We start from the raw sequence: 19921 nt of genomic DNA on the forward strand, positions 1-19921 counted from the left end.
GAGGGCATCGAGGGGCCTAGTTCAGGATCCGAATTAAACCGATTGAGACGCGGAAGTCCGCCGTGGGGTGAATCCACCGTATCAATCGGACAGCGGGCCGGATAAGGGATAAGGGAACAGGGTATGTTTTGATAAGTGACGTACGGCTATTTGCTAGATGCATATGATGAAATCGGTCCGCGCTATACCGTATACCGTACTCCGCTTCCATCCAGATTCAGATAGCATAGCATAGATCTTTTAGATTTCGTTCTTTTTCTTCGTCTGTTTTCTGCTTGACAATAATAACAACAACAGCCACAACAACAACGACCACAAATACACTCAATTCTTCGAGACCACACGCAAATACATTACAACACAAGATGGCAGCTCCTCAGACGACACTTGGTGCGGACCTCGAGCCTCCCACCACCGACTTGATCACCCTCACGAGACATATCTTGTCGAGGCAACGGGCCTTGGGGGAAGAGGCTTCTGGTGATTTGACGATGTTGTTGATTGCCATTCAGGTGGGTGTTCTCGTCGTTACTTCAACCCTACCCAGGCTCCTTCAAACTATCAATGATTCCATAGGGGAGAGAGGCCGGCAAGCTGACGTATTTGTTACTTTTGTTATACCATTTTCTTCTGGATCATTTACACCTTCCATCGCTCCTTTATCTCCCTAATCGCAATCACCGTTACGCAATGACACTACCTAATATCATTCGCCCACGCCCAATCAATCAATGAATCACCCACCCAACCCGCCCACAGGTAACATCCAAATACATCGCTTCCAACGTCCGAAAAGCCCGACTGATCAACCTGGTCGGACTTGCCGGTGCCTCGAACGTCCAAGGTGAAGACCAAAAGAAGCTCGATGTCCTCTCGAACGATATCATGGTCAACGCCCTTTCCGCCTCTGGGAAGTGCAGTGTGATGGTTTCCGAGGAAGTTGACGAGGCTATCATTGTTGGTGGATCAAAGGGTACTTAGTGGGTGTCTTCTGTCATCTCCGTCCTCATTTTCATCTGTATTTGACACGTTTTGAAGACTCGCGGCTACATACGTCTATACTTTTCCGCCGCGTTCCGACTTTGATCTCACGAGAGAGTCTTACATATAGATGGAGTGATTGAGTCATGCGCTAACTATCTCTCGTTCCTTGTTCCTTGTTCCGCCTTCCGCCTATAGCGCTGTGGTATTTGACCCTCTCGATGGTTCCTCTAACATTGATGCGGGTGTGAACGTCGGTACGATCTTCGGTATTTACAAAGTCGTGAGTCTCTTTGTCCAATCATTCCCATACTCCCAACAAGTTAGGTGAAAGGGGCTAATCTGGTTCTGGACGTATGTATAGGAGGACCCCTCAAAGGCTTCGGTGGCCGATGTTTTGAAACCCGGAAAGAACCTTGTAGCAGCTGGTTACACCATGTGAGTCGAAGGTCCATGACCCGTATCCGTCACACCCACGTGCCGAGCTATCTGCACTTTGGAGATATTGATGGGCTGACGAAGGATGGTATGACAGGTACGGTTCATCTTGTAACTTGGTGCTTTCTACTGGTCAAGGTGTAGACGGTTTCACGCTTGATGAGGTGAGTGCTTCGTCCTTTGCGTTCATCTATGATCGCATAGCGTGACTAGACACCTCGACTGCGCCCAAATCAAGCGATGAGTTGACGTGAGTTGACGCTGATGCTGATGTTCGTCTCGCCTTTGCACAGGCTTTGGGAGAGTTCATCCTTACCCACCCAGACATCAAGATCCCCTCGCGAGGAAAGATCTACTCGTTCAACGAAGGAAACTCGCTGCACTTCTACGAACCCACCAACAAGTACCTGGAATCCATCAAATACCCGGCCAACGGTAAACCGTACTCGGCACGATACATCGGTTCCATGGTGGCTGATGTGCACCGAACACTGCTGTACGGTGGTATCTTCGGTTATCCCGATGACAAGAAGAGTAAGGATGGTGAGTCATGCGTTATTCTTGATATGTTTTGTTTTGTTTTTTTTTGGTTCTCGACGGGATTGTTCTTCGATCGTGGATATTTTGAACGCAAGCTGATATCGATATTGGTATGCTACAGGTAAATTGAGAATGCTATACGAGGCTTTCCCAATGTCTTTCCTCACTGAACAAGCGGGCGGAGTTGCTACGACGGGTACACAAAGAATCTTGGATGTCGTACCTAAAAACATCCACGGTAGATGCCCTGTGTTCTTGGGATCAAAGGACGATGTTGAGGATTTGAAGAAGTTCTACGACGCTTACACTGGTGAGAAGAGATGGTAAACGTGAATGGTGGTATCATAGTGAGGTGATCTATCAATTATTTTTATTCTCATTGTCATGCATAATGTGCTATCATATATGAGAACCGAAGCGACTTGGGCGTATTTTACTGATATCATCTGGCTGGGGTGGTTGGGGAGATATTCGATGATGCAGGCTAGACCTACCGATCCGAGTCTCCTCAAAGGCTCAAGTAGATCCGGGACAAGTGATGCCGGAGCTCTTGATCCTTAAACGAACTATCCTGGCGTGTGCTGAGCCGGGCAGTTGAGCTTGGAGCTTGCAAGACATTCCAGTCCAGCATGATCGAGCTAGGCTACTGGAGGCGAAAGCCAAACAGAATGCTGAGAAACGGGGTCCAAGGGATCCTTTCACTTCGACTGATGGCGGAGACCCAATTGAGTGTCCTTTCTGCGCTCGAAGCCCGAAGTCATAACACATCATGTCATAGATCAGCAAGTCTGGTTCCCACTCGAGAATTTCTAGTCGATGCTGACGTAGTGCAGCTCCACTGTTACATCATCTCATCTCATCTCACCCGACTCATCTCATCTCATCGCATCGCACGCATCTCAACTCTCTGATCTGACTTGAATCATCGCTCACAGTCGCAATTTCCTCCACGACCCCCTCTTCGGTTCGTAGAGCAGAGTATCTCGCTGACTCAGCTCAACTACTGACCGACCAAGTCCAACTATATATATACCCACTGATCTGACTGGCCGCCAAGTGTGTTTTTACGATACATTCACTAACTCACTCACTCACTGAACCCCCTGATTCCTTCCCAGTCTAGCCACACAGCACATCAGAATCAGAATGGGCGCACCAGATCGTACCGTCGGACTTCCCTATCACCTATCCTACCCAATCTTATCCGCCGTCTTACTCGCCATTGCCTCCTTTTCCAGCGCAGATTCCGTGTGGTACGTCTCCGTCAGTACCCAAACTCAAGTTGTGAGTTGTATGTGGCCTTGACATCTCGGATCTCGGTTTCTAGCGATCAATACACGAGATGAACGGTGCTAATGCTGCAGTATTGATGTACCTTATGACCTTTTGACAACTTCTGCCACGGCAGATCCGATTTGCAGCTCAGAATTACTGCGGCTACAACGTCTCTAACCTGGTCATCACCGATAAACTAGGTTGTATATTCCGGGGATATCAATATCAGATCCCCTCGGGGTACTTTGGGTTCAGTATTCCGGACGATATAAATTTGAATCTCAGTAAAGCTGTTGTGACTAGTGTTGTCGGTGAGTACTATATGCCACTGAATCACTGGATCTGAGTCGATCAGCGTATCTCTCGGATCCCACCGTTCATCGATCTTTTATTCATCTCTATCTGTTGGCGGCCTTGCCATGCCGTCTCGATGTCATGTTGATATGACATGATAAAATACGACATGCCGTGGCAAGACGGCGATTGTATCACTCATGCTGATGCTGATGCTTATGCTGATACTGCTTCAATCAACCGAATTCCACACAGCATTCTCGCTGGTTCTGTTCACCGGAGCACACCATGCCTACACTATCCGATATTCGTTCCGCAAGAGCCCCGAGCCGAACGCCGATAAGCTATACAGTCTAGCCATGATCCATTTCATATCTGTTTCAGTATGTTTCATGTAAGTCAGATGACCATCCTTCTTTCTTTCAATCTTTCAGATCGCAGACTTATATCTTTATCTACCTGTCGATGTGCTGCACATTTACTGATTCTCCTGATTTCACTTATCCTCTGTCGAACGCCACTGTGGTCTGGTGGACGAGACAGGTTCACGTGGATCGCTTTCATCGTTCAAGCAGCTATAATTGGACACGCGGTCTCCAAATCTAACGATATAGTCTCCAACGCTGGAGATGGCGTGGCGATTTATTGGGGTCAAAGCGTATGGTTAGTCCTAGCTAGTGCAGTCATACACTTCGGATGGGGTTATGAGGCTGTAAGATGGAGAGTTGCTCTTCTCAAATGAGTTCAGTCTGATCTAGATGCCGAGAGAAAGGAAAGAACATATAATATCTATACATGTATCTATCTATACAATGGTACCTCTACGTCTACGATTAAATGACAAACCAATATATGACGAGGTATGGGAATGAACAATGTGAGTAACATGCGATGGTCTGAAAAGAAGAGAGTATTACGATTATACGGAACGTCGAAAAATGCCCAAAGTGAATGTATGACAAATGAGAGGTACAGTAGAAAGAAAGTCCATTGAGTAATTGGAATCGCAAAGTATTGTTTGTACAGGTTGTCAGCAGATCAGATAGCATGAATTTCTTGGGCGTCATCGCCGCCACCCAGCCTAGGAACAGGCTTTCTCTTCCCCTTTCCAGCTAGACTACCACTTCCAGCGCCCAACACGGATGTTCTTGGCGCAGCGAAATTGATGGGATCCATACCAGCTTCAATGACCACCGTATGATCCGCTCTATGTCTGTTCTCGTCCAATCCAAAGCCCAGTCCAGCCCCATTCGAATTGACGGGCGGGAAGTATCCAGAGCTCGAATGTGATAATCTTGGCTGGGTCGCAGGGTTTGAGTAAGAGCCTTGAGGGGTGGTAGGTGAGTTCGCCCAAGAAGCCCAAGAAGCCCAAGAAGCCCAGCTAGATTCTCTTGAATGTCCGCTACTGTCAGTCCCGTAAGACGTGGATGCAGGTAGATAGTCTCGATTTTCCAGTATAGGGGTGGTCACGCTACGCTGATGATTGGTCGTGGGGTATGTCTTCTCCTTCATAGAGACTATACCACTTGAGAATCTCCGGATATTTGATGAGACCGCTTTGGAGATTCTGCCGGTGGGTGAGAGAGGTGTCTTAGGTGGAGCTGTAGAGTCGGATTGTGAGGATGATGAGGAGTGGGTGGAAGATGCTGAGGGTGATATAGGTGAAGAAGACGCTTGAGGGTATAATGCGAAGTTGGTAGGAGTGTATACGTGTGTAGGGAAATGAGACGGTCGTGGGCCTTGAGCTCCCGGGAATGTGGATGCTGAATTACGCAAAAATTTGCGATCAGCGTTGGTAGTCACAATGCGACAGCCGATTTTTAATAGATGACTCACGGGTGTATACGCCGCTAGTACTTTCTTTTGCCTGCAGACCGTCTCTCACCTTGAGGGGATCCCGCTCGACAGTCTTTGACCCCTTCCGTCGGCCGAAAGTATGTGTCGCATTGGCAGGCGAGGCCGGGGACGATCCGGGTACGCTAGACAGATCTGATGCAGGTGACGTAGGTGTGATGGGGACCAGGGGCGGATCGACAGGTAAGCGAAAGAGAGATGATTGTCGATGAGTAATGATCTTCATTGTTGATGGACCGGCTGAGGCTGACACAGAGGGATCATCTAGTGATACCGGTTCAGTGCTCAGAAGAGGTTTCGAAGATACTGATCGAAGTCTTGATCGTGCTGGGATAGGTGGTGGGGCGTTCATCTCGTCCGATGATGAGTGCTCCTGAGACTGCGTTGGGCAATACAGTGTTGATTAGTCAAAAGATTGGCGAACTCAGACTTCACATTTAGATGCTGAAAGGTTGACGGAAGAGTGTAAAGGATGACGTTGATGTGTGAAACGCTGAATAAACGGATTATAAAGATGGTACAAGCATGCGCTCTAAGCGTCTACAGTTTGAAGCGCTTTTGAGTTGGCAAGGGGAATGGTGCTGCAGGAGGTCGCTTTGGCCGTTGCGCAAGGGGCGAAACCGTCCAAAGTTACATCGACTTGTGATGCACACATGCACACAAACACATACACACACATATGTCTCAAAGGAATGGGGAGCAAAAGGACAAGCTTTGGGCGCCGAATTAAGGATAAGATGATTGTCAGGAACAGCAAAATTATACTCACCTTGGCGATACCTTCCACAGTTGTGTTGGTGTTGGTTTTGCGTCTAGTCTCTAAAGTAACAGTCATCTTGTCTATCCACTTGTTGAACCCTTTCGCGATCTTGTTGCTCTTCTTCGGTACTGATGAGGGCGAGGGTGATCTCCACCTTCGAATAGGTATAGTCTGTAGAGGCGTCAAAGGAGGGGTAGGTGTAGATGTCAATGTTGATGTGGCCAAGTTGATTTCCGAAGTATAGAATTTTTCCCTTGCCCAACCGGTGTAATTCTTTTCTAAATCATATACCGAGTGTCTATGCTGGGCACGATAATTCGGTACTCGCGTAGGGGTTCTATCGTGTGCTTGATTAGCGTGGAAGTGGCTGAAGCCGGTCCCGTTCCCGTACGGAAGAAGATGACGATACGGGTCAAGCTGCGTACTACCTTGCGTTTGTGCTGGTGCTTGTGCTTGTGCTTGTGGATGTGGGTGTGTGAGATCCGAAGTTGAGAATGAGAATGACACTAATTTTGGACGGGATTTCCACTGATCAATACTGATATATCTATCTAGATGTTCTATGTCTAGCTTCTTGGTGTGGTTGTGGTGTTCATATGATGTTGTAGGGGTGGATACGTATGTCGTGCCTTCCGTTGATGATGGTGGCGGGATATCCGATTCCTCGAAAGTATCGTCGTCTTCTCTCTGCCTTTGAGGCTGTGTAATGTCAGATGAAGAAGATGACGAATCGGAGGATGATGACGAACGTCGATCAGGTGGCGTAGGAAAGAAATCCAATCCTAACGAATTATGACTATATGTCGAACAGGTTGAGAACGGTCGGACTAATTCTATACCATCATTATATCTTGTATTGCTTTGCTCGAGGTCTATATCTATGTCTATGTCTGAGAGGAATGTGGAAAACGGGGAGAAAGTTGGTAGATCGACCGTGGCTTGACATAGAAGGTATGTAATGTAAGCTTAGTCGAGCGCAGTTACTATACGTGTTACAGGTAAAACCAACTTTACTTACCGGTTATCTGATCCTGATTTCCCCCTTGGACCTGAACCTGGACATGATCTTCATACGCTTTAGGTAGGTACAAAGACGATTCTCTTTCATTTATCGTCGGTCTAACATATTTCCTCTTTTGCTTTTCCTTCTGCGTTTGCTTCTTTGTGATGTTGCTCTGGCTCTTGTTCTTGTTGTAAGTAGGTTGCGTGATGACGGTAGAATGTTTCGGGTACTTGGAATGGACATATGACTGAAAACCCATTTTTGGAAAATTCAAATTACCTTTACCGGCCTGAAAAGCTAAAACGTCTTTTTATCGGGTTTTGCCTTTGCCTGTCTGTGCTCCTTTTTTCTGATTCTGATGCTGGTCGTAGTAAATTTTCTTGGAAGTCTGATCCTCTAATTTATCTATTCTAGATATACCGTATACAGTGTGGCGTTTGATATGTATGATCTTCACAAAGTACGGGCTTCAGGGCAAGATTCGTCGAAAGTTGGATGCGCTAAATGATCTATCGGTCTTGAGTGAAGGCGAGATGAAAATAGTTGAGGGAAGCAGTCGATACAGACAAGTAGACAGACAAACAAGTACAGTCGAGAGAGGAGACAGCAATGCAGAACAGATCGTCAAGAAGGATATATTTCACGAAGGGTTGCATCCACCTTTCCTATCTATATGTCGATTCAATTCGGAGGTCCGAACCAATACACATACCATACACCGCCAAAAAAGTTGAAAACGAAAAAAAGTCGAAATACCCAATAAGCAGTTGCGTCGGACGTACGCACATGTGTCTACAGACAAAGATACGAGTACGACTTCGAGCAAGGTAACGTTCTCATGCTGTTATCTTTACATGATAAATGGCCTATCCCTATCCCCAAAAGTATGTCGAGCGATCTTATTGGTCTGAGAGAAATCGCTCTTCTCGAAGGTGAGCAACTTTAGAAGGAATGTAGGAAGGAAAGAAAGAAGGTAGGTTGCGTAACTTCATTCCCCGTGTCAGATCAGAATTCCACAAGGCGAATGGTCTATTCACGCATGCTTATTCTCATCGCCATCGAGGATGATCGCACTTTTCATGCCGCTTTCGTGGTCAGGACCCTGCCAGAACGCCAGAACAACGCTAGAATGTTAGAACCAAAGATCCCAAAATTTAGACTCGTCCTCGTCTTCACGAGAATACATAACGCTGATTACTGCATATCGAGTAAGAACCCTCGAATCCACACTCTAATTAAACTATAAAATCAGCTGCTGTAATAGACAGTTGTCGAATATTAGCAGGCAGAGAAGGGTGAAAGCATGTTGAGACTCTATAAGTAGTGACCCCGATATTTCCTGGATGTACGTACGTAAGTTACCATAAGAATCGACGAGATCCGGAACTTTTCTCGTTCTCTCACCCAAATTTCGGATCTCCGAATATATGATCATCGAAGCCAGAGATTTGGCATTTCTGGATTCTTCCCCACTTGTGCACCTTGGTATGTAAGTATGTAAGAACAAAGTCGAGTCACGATCGACAGTAAGTATGTGCGGCACAGATCTTCGGTATGATACTCTTGTGCGCTATTCTCGCTCTTAAAAGAAGTGGTCCAAGCGAAGCGGTAACGGCAAGGACGACGCCGAACGCATTTTCTCAGACCTTCCAGTTTCGATGGGGCTTCTCGAACATAATATTATCACATCTCTAGCTTTGTCTCGTATGGAAGTCTTGAATTTATCAGCATACCGCTGCTATCCAGAAACCGAAGTATCTTCCCCCGTATCACGATCTCGCTCTCGTCTTATCTGCTCTTTCCTCTTCACACTTTCCTCGTTCCAGCCCCACTTGGAACTCATCAAGATAGCCGACTTATCCTCCTAGACTGGCCGTGACCGTAGAAAGAGGAATCGCGAAGAAGACAAGGAAAGAAGGAGCGGCCGTTCCAGGCAGATCAGATAAATCAAGATGTCGTAAGTCGTCGAGAGGACTTGCGACGTCGCTGAAAATGGGGTAGTGGCGAAAAAGGAGTTTTGCAAGCTCGAGTGCATGGAATGTACGTAAAGTGCCTAATATACCAAGCAACCGCCGGCTCATTTGGACGGCCATCATCTGGGTGAATCCAATTCCAAGTACGACTTCTTACGTGTACATGTAAAAATATCTGGGGTCCATTCTAAACTTTTACTAAGGCTCAAAGATGATCCGTACCGAATAATCTATAGCCTAAGCATTTGATCTAATGTTCCATCCGAGTGGTATACGGATGAATTAATAGCGGAGAATCATGAAGAACTACCTTTCGGATTGAGGAAATATAGGCTCTCTTGAGGATTTGATGCTCGGGTTTGCCCCACTTGCTCGTAAATTCCCCACCTCGCTTTGCGAGGATAAATGTACGACTCTCCACATGAGACTTGACGGCCCCGAATGACTGGTTTCGGACGAAATCTGCGACCGACACGGATTGACGGCTTGGACGAAGGAACATACGGGCGGTCACCATTGATATGTTCCGCTGGATCGTGTCAAGCACGAAATTCAGAGTACCAACAGACCGTCCGGAAGTGACCCGCTGGAATATGCTATGGTCGCTCGAGAATAGTGCCGATTTCAGACAAGTTGTCGGAATGTCAAGCTGATTCTGCCTTGTTTGATTGAAGGCTCTTTCGGTATCTCGTGCTAAGTTGCCACGAGAGTTAGTCTGATGGTCCACAAAGCTGGCACTTAGACTTGTGGTTTGGCTGAAGAACTGGAGAAAAGCCAGATGATAGGACTGACCTTCCAAAATTCTTGCGTTCGTCCTGAGCACATGGCATGATATCAGTGAATGCCAGAAATCTGTCACTTTAGCATTAGGATGCACATACCCTGCATGACAACCAGACTTCCGTTGCCCAGCCTAACATATAACGGCAAGATCAAACGGAAAATTAGCATCATACTCCAGACACTCAAAGATCTGAACCAGATTGTGAGGAGAAACCACTCACGTCCAGCTTACGTTCTTCCTGCCTTTCAAATTTTGCTCATCCTCTTTAGTGAGTTGTCCTCCCGCATTCTTGCCTGACTTGCCTGGCAGTCGAGGTGACATGATGAATTTCCGTTCAGCGCCAAGGGACACAGAGGCTATAACTAGATTATTGAGATTATCCGAGTGTTTCCTGTGTATGACAAAACACCGACATCAGTCTTGTGTATTCGAGGGTCCCGTAATATGCTTTCTTGTAAGGTTTGCCATTTCGACCTGACATCCGCAAATGTGGGATGTGATCGACTGACGTACCCGATATATACACTGCCATCTTCGTACTTATTCAACATACAATGATTGAACTTCACGCCCAAGTCATGTTCTAGCCGTTCGCGTATCTTCTCCAGTACAGGAGGGAAAGGGTACATCATGTTGATCTTTGAGCCGGAGTAAGATAAAGTAGCGTTCGGTGTAGTTGAGTAAGCTGCGATATGTCGGGATTGAGGGAATTCTCGGCCGTACATCTTCAACATTGGTTGATCTGTCTCCATACCGATCAGCCTGATTTGTTTCAGCTGAAAGTGCGACGACAGTGGGCTCACTGACACCCTATTGAATACACATGTTCGAGGTCAGTATGAAGTCTTTGTGGGATCTGAGAAACTGAGAGTCTTACACGTGTCGAGACCAAGTAAATCGTCATACCATTTCTGCGCTTCTTCTTGCCGTATGAACTGAGTATCTCGCCCTTGTTGAGCAATCTAAAAATGTGAACGGCAGCTTACTGTCAACTCACATCAGGCTGATAGAATACATCTGCACCATATCCTAAGTCTGTGACTCTCCATCGATCGACGAAAAAAGGTAGCGTGACTTGCTGGAATTCGTCGGTTGGTTGATATTTCGTAGACTGGCTCTTGGGCACCTCCTTCTTTCCACGTTCATCTTTCTTCGGTCTTTTGGTGGCGTTTGTGGGCGGTGGAGACAACGAGGACGAAGTTGAAGTTGACGAGCGCTTTCGCCCCGGCATCGTATAACAGCCGTATCACACCGGTTTTTTAAGGAAGAAAGCGAAAGGCATACGAAAGATCGAAATTCATTTCGATTGAGTGGACTGAGCGAGTGGAGGGAATCGAGCTTGCATCGGCTTCAGGCACGGATCTCTCAACTGTCGGAAATAATGAAATGTTGAAATGTTGAAATGTTGAAATTGCTGGCTTTTCTTCGTTACACTCTTGGACGTCTTAAGGGTGAACCATCTGAACAAGCAGTAGAGCAGGAGAAATATTGCTAGAAACGTGCGAACGCCTCAGCCAAGACATCTCGCGCGAAAATTACTGGAAGATCGTGCGGAAACGGACATAAGTCTGCCCGAAGATGTCTCTTTCCGATTTGGCCGAACCTTCTTCCTCATCTTCCTCATCCGCTTCTTCCTCCTACTCCGCGTCTCAGACCACCACACCTCCGACGACCCGAATAAGCCTCACTGTACCCACTTCGCTCCTCATCTTACCTCCGACAGCTGCATTCATCGGTCTCTCGATAGGTCTGGCACGAGGTGGGAATCGATCGAGATTGAGGTTTCTGGCTGAGAACGCTCATAGACAGCCAAAGACGATACAAGGATGGGTGAGTTGTCTATCTTTCTTCCCGCATTTCCCCCAGGGATATTACATTGTATGATTCATCTCATGTGACAAGATCTTGACAGCTCATATTCATGAGAGGGAATAGTATTTCTACACGAAGACAAGGAATTACAGAGTCTTTTTCGGAGCAGCTAAGACAGGATCGAAATTTGCCTTGGGCTTAGGAGGAGCCACCGCGTTGTACGTCCTGCTAGATGAGAGTATAGGATTTATAAGGGAGAGTATAGTCGGAGTGAAAGGTGAAGCGGACCCCACGCCGGGAGGACGGGGTCTGTTGGAGGATAGTGAAAAGAAACAGAGGGTCAGTTGGAGGAAAGGCGGAGTCGCATGGGAGGACGGGGCGTTGGCTGGAGCGATAATGGGAGTGGGAGTTGGCAGTATATGTATGTCCATCTCACAGCTCCAGGACTTATTTCTTAATAATCAGTTAACTTTGACTTTGTTGTTTTGCTTTTTTTGAACACAATAGACCGATTACCCCGACCGTTATTTATCCGCTCGACGATAATGGGAACTTTGCTAGGAGCTTTGACGTCCACGATGCAAGTTGCTCAAGCTCATATAGGTAGATTACGACAGGAGGAAGAGGCCAAGAACACAGTGACCACCGCTCAATCTGCGGCATCGTTACCGGTCACCACGGAAGAGGTCATTCCGCCTGCTCAGTCCGCAAATACTCCTCAAGAGCCGATAATAGACAAGAGAACAGATACGAGAGGAGCGATGCCTGTCGACTTGATACCGATAGACGATGATGAAGGTAAAGGGTGGTTCAGCAGGCTTAGAGGTGCAATAGGCATATAGGTAAATGGAAGTGTACTCTGGTGTGACAATTCAGCGGATTCTTGTCACATGTTAGAAAATGTATAATATAATACATGAAGCAGGATCTCATGGAGTCTCCTGGACTGTGTGACCTGTGATAATGACGATGAATATAATATACAATAATGTACAAATGTTTGGCTTAGAGTGAAGCCCCGCGAATCTGGAGGTTCACCTTCTCGCTCTTCTCGTATTTCGTTTCTCAGTCTCGTCCTCTCCTGCGATGATAAATTCGAGCATTAGGCTGGAACAGCGGTCGATGTCGAAGCTGTTGCGGGGCGAGAAGTTGGAAGGGAGTTCACGCTCTCCGCACAAACATCACCGATCTCTATCATTAAAATGCAAGCTCAGCTTTGATCGATCGACCCGGATGTAGGGCTGAAGTGACTTACCGATGTTCCATCTATCGACAATATCGCTCTCCCACAAATTCCCATCTTTCCTCCCTGCACCCGCATTCGCTTTGTTGGTAAGCAGCGCTCCGGAAGCTGATTTCGCTTGTTGTTGTTTGTTTCTTGCGCGCTTGCTTCGAGCCTGCGACAATCACATAAATAAACGAAACAAGCAGAACGATATCACATCAGCTCGCGGAACCTTGCTGAGAGGCTAAAGCTTCGAGCTGCGTTCAATGTAAAATGATACTTACTCGACCTTTGCCTTTTCCTCCTGTCGACACATCAACGCCCTTGCCCTTGCCTTTGTTGTCCCCTACATTCACTTCTCGAGCTTGTGGTTGTTCTTCATCAGAAAGCATACCCTCATCTCCACCGGATAAGCCCTCATTCTCATCATCGTCCTCCCCTTGAGCTCTACTGACCATACCGTCCTCCTCGATCTCGTCTTCGTCGTCGGGTGATGAAATACCTGCAAGATCTTCATCCAGATCCATAGAATGTGATTTCATCAGTGGATGGGACCTTGCGCTACCCGCTCCGAGTCCGGCTGTAGGGGAAGGAGGTAGTTCGTCGTTTGATGCGCGGACGGGAGTGGAATTGTGGGAAGAAGGTGGGGTGAGTTCTGCCATTCTGTTCACAAATGAACGGAAGAATTTACTGCAGCTGGTTGGATGGGTAGAGCAGGGCTGAAGGCGTTGAGGTCTGATATGACAGTGTGCCCTCCTGCTGATTTACTATGCGACGAAGAGATCAAGCACGAAGACGGGATGATGCGAATGAATGAACGGTGCTGTGACGTGTGTTGGTGCGAAGATGCAAAGTGGAGGTCCGTCCGCTTTGTTGTCGTTACTCTTCCATGTGCACTGTATGATATACAGCTCATTTCACTCACTCAACTCAGCAATAACACAAGCAAGCAGGACATACAGACCTGAAAGCGATTAGCTAATATCGATAGTATCTTCCAAGACTTCAACACTTGCAAAGAGACAATCGAAATGTCCCTCGACCCGACCATAAGAACATATCATCAAACCCTTCCTTCCCCGCTCCCCAATTCCCCATCTTTCGTCTTCCACCTAACGCGCCTGGTGGATACTCTCATGATCTGGATAGGCACAGGATCACCCTCTGATCCGATAAGCGGGACAGATAATGTCATCGTTGGCGAAAGGAAGATAGCCGGTGATTGGGCTGTGGCTATGCCTTCTAGAGGGGTAAGCGCCCCTCTTCTTGTTTCGCAACGATACTTCATTAGTCAGAAAATGGTGTTGGGTCCTCAGCTGATGCGTCAGTTGTATTGCTATAGAATATTTCTGTCACTGCTACACCGGTGTATAGGGCGAGTGCGAGTGATTATGCTTTACCGATGTCACAACGATTAGGTAGGTCGGTGTCCCGCTTTCTTCACACCATCCGCAAGAAAGTCGGTCGTCCACGCATCCGTTTCATGTCAGACATCGCTACCGAGAAAAGGTGCAACGAAGTCGCTGTGTGCTGATCCCCACAACCATCTAATCAATCATAGCACGCAAATTCCCAAACAACCAAATACATCTGTCCCTCTCCCTTCCTGCGTCTTTGACATCACAGAGCGGTCCCAACCTCGATCCTTATGCAAGCAAATTATTGTTGATCATGGAGAAGAAACTGGGTAGCTGGTTAAGCGAAGTGATAGAAGCTGAGAAGGATCTAGCCCCGCGATGATTTGCTATGGGCCTCGCAATCGCACAAGTGGTAGCAGAACGGGGGAAAGGGGGATGTAGCAGTACTCAGTGTAAATCAGTCAACAGCGATACCATGCACATTACATATCCATTCTTGTCGTATCAGACCGACATCATGCATAGCAATCTACATGTAGAAGGTGTTCCCCCTTCAGCGATGCAATGAGATTGTGTACAGCGTATCATCGTACCATTATTCGATACTATAGGATCAGGGACGGGCCATGAATCGTTCGATGATCCGATGACAAACGCGTCAATCTCGGAGGTCAAATGACAAACTTCAACCAGGATCACAAAACATCAAATCCTGTTTCTTGTTCTGCTGACTTCATCTTCATCTCTTGACAATCATACAATCATACAATAGTACTTTCAACTCAGCGGCACATACTTCTTCCACCATGTCGGACATCCAGCCGACCCCAGCCCAGGAAGAAGGCACAACCACAACAGTGATCACAGCAACTACCCATCTTACCCTCCCCGCTCATCCCGTTCCTTTGACATACGATGAGCTGAACCCCAGATCGAAGCCAGTCGAATTCCTCGGTCCGATCGGTACAGGATGTATCTCCATCCTCGCACCGCTGTTCACCTACATCTTTTTCTACACATGTAACGATGCTGTTGGATGTACACCGACCACCGTGTCAGGCTGGAAATACGCTTGGAGCTTAGTAGGCAATTTCCCCTCAGAAGCAGGATACCTATGGGAATGGAAATCGTTCGCAGTCTATTCGGGATGGTATGCTTATTGCATAGCCTGTTGGAAGTTTTTACCTGGAGATAAGATCCAAGGTAATTTGTTGAGGGATGGTACCAGGAAGACATACAAGATGAACGGTATGTCTGTCACTTTTCCTCTCGCGCTGAAGATTCATCGCGTCTAGCACTTTGTCACTACTTTGAATGGTGCGCTAATGGAGGTGTATGGACACAGGTCTATATACTCTTCTCCTGACTCTCGGGCTATCCCTCGGTGTCCTCCTCAACCCGGGAGGTATCGAGCTATTCACCTGGCTATACGATCACTGGGTCCCACTGGTCTCCTCGAGTCTGGTGATGGCTACTTTCCAAGCCTTGTGGGTCTACGGATACAGCTACTTCAACGGAGAACTCTTAGCTTTAGGTGGAAATTCAGGTAACTTCTTCTACGATGTGAGTCATCTTGTATCAACTCTTCTCTTCACCAACAATTTCGTGAAGATTGCTTACAATGTACCATCAGTTCTTCATGGGCAGACCTCTGAATCCGCACCCACCCCTTTTCCCGTCTTTCGATATTAAGACCTTCAACGAAGTGCGACCAGGAATGATTCTCTGGTTGTTGCTTAACATCTCTTGCGCATGCGAGCAATACCTTAGATTAGGGACCATCACGGACTCTATGTGGGTCGTCATCCTTTTCGAAGGTTGGTACACCATCGACTGTCTTATTCAAGAGGTACGTCGGCCTGCGTTGTTTCGCTTTTCGAGCATTTCGACATCTGACTTGCATCTAACCACTTCGATTCGTGTCTCTTCAGCACACAATTCTGAATCAGATGGACATCACAACGGATGGCTTCGGTTATATGCTTTCTATGGGCGATCTCACCTGGGTACCATTCACGTACGGCCTACAAGCTAGATTTTTAGCTTTCAAGCCTGTCCATATGGGTCCCGTATGGACTACAGTCGTGGTCGCCATCGAATTAGCAGGAAATTACGTATTCAGACAGGCTAATAACGAAAAGGGTAACTTTAGAGCAGGAAAAAATCCTAAGAGTAAGTAGAAATCTACGTGGTGATCAAGATACAGATTACGCTGACCCGACCTGGCCATTCGCGTAGAATTGGAATACATGACCACTGAAAGAGGGACTAAGCTTTTGACTTCGGGTTGGTGGGGCAGATCGAGACACCCTGTGAGCGATTGCCCTTCTCCTTTCTTCTTTGTTCGTAGCAGATCAGCTAACATGGTTGATAACGCATCTTAGAATTACTTTGGTGATTGGCTCATGGCGTGAGTTCAAATGCACAGACGCAGCTTTTTCCCGCTGTCGGAGGATTTGCTGACTATAGATATGCTGTATGCGCAGTCTCGGATGGTGTCTCCCCACCGGCTTCTCAACCCCTCTCACGTACTATTACATCATCTACTTCGTGATCCTACTTGTTCACAGGCAAATGAGGGACGACGAGGCATGTAGGCATAAATACGGGAAAGATTGGGATAGGGTACGTGTTATCTGCAGTTTGAGAGCACACTCTTGCTGATCCATTTGGCCGCTTGTAGTACTGTGAGAAAGTACCCTACAAGATTATTCCCTACGTTGTGAGTGATTTGTATTCCTGCGACGTACGAACGACATGACCTACCATGCTGATTTTTCTCACTGTCGAGTAGTACTAAGTACCCAGTCAGAAAGCAGAGAGTGACGGAAGATCGAACACGAAGCATGGAGACAAGGTGGGTTGCGAGACTGGACACAATGCGAGAAGGGAGCTCTGGGCATCTACAAGAGGAAGAGAAGCACTAGATCTGAGGATGCGTATGGGAATGAGTGGATCTGTCAGTATTTCATGGATACATCATCAGTGTCAGACGGGGATATATATACGTCTTGCGAGCCTTGGGACGGGCAGTAGGGGAAGAAGCATTTGGGTGACGGCCAGAATATCCAACATTATAGTCGAAATCGTCAATAGTGAGAAATGCATTCATCCCCATCTTGATCGCAATTGCATCATTAGTTATCTGAACATCTGATCAACCACTGCATACGCGCGATATACGGTATAAGACATTTGCATGTACCGGCACTTGCATGTCCTGACCGTTTGAGACAGAGATAGCCATAGGAGAATACAGAAAAAGTCTGTATTCGCGTCTCTATGCCGTCTGAGAAAAGTCTGTACTCCTGCCTGACAAGTCCATCGAGACACCCATAGGCCCAGAACATATCGGGTGTATACCCAAATCCCTATGCTGTCCATCTGATACGCGTCATCGTCATTTTCGCCACGTGTTGATCTACTTGATCGTGACGTGGAGCGTATTAACCGAGTGAGTATTCGGTGGACAGCTCCTATGCCTTTGGAATGCTAAAGGTGTATGTCATGTCACTGTACTCTGTACTCTGTATTCTGAGCTGTAAAATATCTTTGCCTGAATTATAAAGCATAAGCTCAAGATCAAGATGAAGTTCTTAACATTCTCTCTGGTCGCCTTCGCTGCGTTCGTCAGCGCTAGTAATGTCGTAGATCTCGACACCAAGAATTTCGAACAGGTGCGTCGCCTTCCCCTAGGGTTTCTTTTCACGTCGGCGATCTTTTCGCAACGTTGGCTGATTTTGCGCTTGAAAACAGTTCGTAGGCGGTGACAGACCTGCTCTAGTGGAATTGTAAGTAATCATGGCCGCAACCGCATATCTTGCGCGCGCATCACGCTGATTCCTCTTTTGTAGCTACGCACCGTAAGTATCGATGATTCAGCTTAGTAAGCGGGGCATAAATCTGATATTGAAATTTCGATGAAGATGGTGCGGCCATTGCAAGAATCGTGAGATAAACCACTAGTACACCGTGTACAGAGGCGCTGACTGGTTGCTCTAGTTGCTCCTGTATATGAACAACTCGCCGATGCTTTCCCGACTGTACGTATTCCAACGATCTCGCCCTTCTCTTCTGGATGAACAGGCAAAGCTTAGTAATTGATCGTTCCGTGTTTTGTAGGACAGAGTGGTCATTGCCAAAACGGATGCGGATGGTGTAGGACGTGATTTGGGATCGAAATACGGTGTGACTGGATTCCCTAGTGAGTGTTGGTCATGACCTACCTAGATGTCCATCTGAATGACTCCGGAATTACCCACTGACCCGCCTGAGTGTGAACAGCTATCAAGTGGTTCCCTAAGGGATCGCTGGATCCTGTAGACTACAGCTCTGGGCGAGATCTTGAAGCTTTGGCTGGATTGTAAGTCACGTCCAGTCCCAGCGTTAACGGATTCGCTTGTCTTCGCATGACATGATACATGATCTGACACGGACTTGTCTTGGCTTTCTGTAGCGTCGCCGAAAAGTCAGGCGTCAAATCGAAGATCAAGCCTCCTCCTCCGCCCATGGCCGTTCAGCTCGATGCTAGTAACTTCGATGACATAGCCTTGAACGATGACAAGAACGTTTTGGTAGCCTTCACTGCTCCATGGGTAAGTCCGACCGTCATCAAGCCTATTCTACGCTTTCCCCCATCCGCTTCGAAGCTTTACTTGTAACAATGGAGTGCTGATATGACTCACTTCGTAGTGCGGTCACTGCAAGAACATGAAGCCATCGTACGAGAAAGTCGCCAAAGCCTTCTCTTCCGAGAGTGACTGTGTTGTCGCTCAGATGGACGCGGACGCTGCACCCAACAAGCCAATCGCTGCCAAATACGACGTTCGATCGTTCCCTACCATCAAATTCTTCCCTAAAGGAGCTAAGGAGCCTATCGCTTATCAGACTGGAAGATCTGAACAACAATTCATCGACGTGAGTTGGAATGCTACTAAACCAGGACATCGATTTTGGCTAAATCAGTCCTTACAATCAGTTCCTGAACGAACACTGCGGTACCCACCGATCAATCACAGGTCTACTCTCCGAGACTGCCGGCAAAGTCATCACTCTCGATACCCTCGCCTCAAACTTCTTCACTGCTTCTCTTCCTGAACGACCAGACGTACTGGGCAAAGCAAGAGAATACCTCGCTACCTTGACCGGAAGCGATGCTAAGACCAACACTTCTGCTCAATACTACGTCAAAGCCATGGAGAGAGTCATCGAGAAGGGAGAAGGATGGTTGACCAAGGAACAAGCAAGGTCAGTCATCTTCACCCTGCAACAGGAAGTTCATAGTTCTTTGACTGATTTGTGCCTAATCGTAGAATCGCTGGATTACTCGCCTCGCCCTCTTTGGCACCGACCAAGCTTGACGAGCTTAAGATCAAAGCTAACATTCTTTCCTCATTCGCTGAGCAGAAGGTCGCTGAAGCTGCTGATGCCGCTGGGGACTTGTATGAGCAAGTCATCGATGCTGCCAAGCAAGTCCCTCAACAAGCAAGAGATGGGGTAGATCAATTTGCCGATGCTGTGGAGGATAAAGCTAGGAAGATCAAGGAGGAGCTTTAAGCGGATAGATGAGAGATAAGATCGAATTTTCAGAACACTGTTTCGCGAAGCTAGTGAAGTAGATAGCA

At 47.2% G+C, this 19921-nt stretch overlaps 9 protein-coding genes across 9 annotated transcripts; 6 read left to right on the plus strand and 3 right to left on the minus strand.

Annotated features, from left to right (window-relative positions):
• Window positions 1-365: 365 nt before the first annotated feature.
• On the plus strand, window positions 366-2286 carry I303_104261 (uncharacterized protein; the record flags this gene model as incomplete). Its single annotated transcript, XM_018408058.1, has 7 exons — window positions 366-512; window positions 760-980; window positions 1180-1264; window positions 1346-1419; window positions 1517-1583; window positions 1713-1962; window positions 2081-2286. The coding sequence occupies 7 exons, from the start codon at window positions 366-368 to the stop codon at window positions 2284-2286; spliced, it is 1050 nt and encodes a 349-aa protein (XP_018263269.1).
• Window positions 2287-3105: 819 nt separating this feature from the next.
• Window positions 3106-4270, plus strand: I303_104262 (uncharacterized protein; the record flags this gene model as incomplete). The annotated part of the gene is made up of 4 exons (XM_018408057.1): window positions 3106-3243; window positions 3368-3545; window positions 3784-3922; window positions 4072-4270. 4 exons carry the CDS (start codon window positions 3106-3108, stop codon window positions 4268-4270), a joined length of 654 nt encoding a protein of 217 aa, XP_018263268.1.
• Window positions 4271-4566: 296 nt separating this feature from the next.
• Window positions 4567-7404, minus strand: I303_104263 (uncharacterized protein; the record flags this gene model as incomplete). Its single annotated transcript, XM_018408056.1, has 4 exons — window positions 4567-5291; window positions 5365-5761; window positions 6152-7080; window positions 7161-7404. 4 exons carry the CDS (start codon window positions 7402-7404, stop codon window positions 4567-4569), a joined length of 2295 nt encoding a protein of 764 aa, XP_018263267.1.
• Window positions 7405-9742: 2338 nt separating this feature from the next.
• I303_104264 (uncharacterized protein) lies at window positions 9743-11133 on the minus strand (the record flags this gene model as incomplete). The annotated part of the gene is made up of 7 exons (XM_065968934.1): window positions 9743-9811; window positions 9911-9933; window positions 10000-10031; window positions 10123-10293; window positions 10416-10644; window positions 10780-10837; window positions 10900-11133. 7 exons carry the CDS (start codon window positions 11131-11133, stop codon window positions 9743-9745), a joined length of 816 nt encoding a protein of 271 aa, XP_065825006.1.
• Window positions 11134-11480: 347 nt separating this feature from the next.
• I303_104265 (uncharacterized protein) lies at window positions 11481-12556 on the plus strand (the record flags this gene model as incomplete). The annotated part of the gene is made up of 3 exons (XM_018408054.1): window positions 11481-11732; window positions 11838-12135; window positions 12222-12556. The coding sequence occupies 3 exons, from the start codon at window positions 11481-11483 to the stop codon at window positions 12554-12556; spliced, it is 885 nt and encodes a 294-aa protein (XP_018263265.1).
• A 260-nt stretch (window positions 12557-12816) lies between these two features.
• I303_104266 (uncharacterized protein) lies at window positions 12817-13601 on the minus strand (the record flags this gene model as incomplete). Its single annotated transcript, XM_018408053.1, has 3 exons — window positions 12817-12905; window positions 12970-13111; window positions 13224-13601. 3 exons carry the CDS (start codon window positions 13599-13601, stop codon window positions 12817-12819), a joined length of 609 nt encoding a protein of 202 aa, XP_018263264.1.
• Window positions 13602-13970: 369 nt separating this feature from the next.
• I303_104267 (uncharacterized protein) lies at window positions 13971-14679 on the plus strand (the record flags this gene model as incomplete). Its single annotated transcript, XM_018408052.1, has 3 exons — window positions 13971-14189; window positions 14282-14357; window positions 14501-14679. 3 exons carry the CDS (start codon window positions 13971-13973, stop codon window positions 14677-14679), a joined length of 474 nt encoding a protein of 157 aa, XP_018263263.1.
• Window positions 14680-15103: 424 nt separating this feature from the next.
• On the plus strand, window positions 15104-17097 carry I303_104268 (uncharacterized protein; the record flags this gene model as incomplete). Its single annotated transcript, XM_018408051.1, has 9 exons — window positions 15104-15545; window positions 15643-15860; window positions 15931-16146; window positions 16229-16469; window positions 16536-16609; window positions 16682-16707; window positions 16784-16922; window positions 16981-17019; window positions 17092-17097. 9 exons carry the CDS (start codon window positions 15104-15106, stop codon window positions 17095-17097), a joined length of 1401 nt encoding a protein of 466 aa, XP_018263262.1.
• A 787-nt stretch (window positions 17098-17884) lies between these two features.
• On the plus strand, window positions 17885-19853 carry I303_104269 (protein disulfide-isomerase domain; the record flags this gene model as incomplete). Its single annotated transcript, XM_018408050.1, has 11 exons — window positions 17885-17974; window positions 18054-18088; window positions 18152-18160; window positions 18224-18246; window positions 18300-18340; window positions 18420-18501; window positions 18582-18660; window positions 18754-18892; window positions 18990-19214; window positions 19276-19544; window positions 19610-19853. 11 exons carry the CDS (start codon window positions 17885-17887, stop codon window positions 19851-19853), a joined length of 1236 nt encoding a protein of 411 aa, XP_018263261.1.
• Window positions 19854-19921: the final 68 nt, after the last annotated feature.

The sequence above is a fragment of the Kwoniella dejecticola genome, chromosome 5 (assembly GCF_000512565.2).
Source record: "Kwoniella dejecticola CBS 10117 chromosome 5, complete sequence".
Classification (NCBI taxonomy): domain Eukaryota; kingdom Fungi; phylum Basidiomycota; class Tremellomycetes; order Tremellales; family Cryptococcaceae; genus Kwoniella; species Kwoniella dejecticola.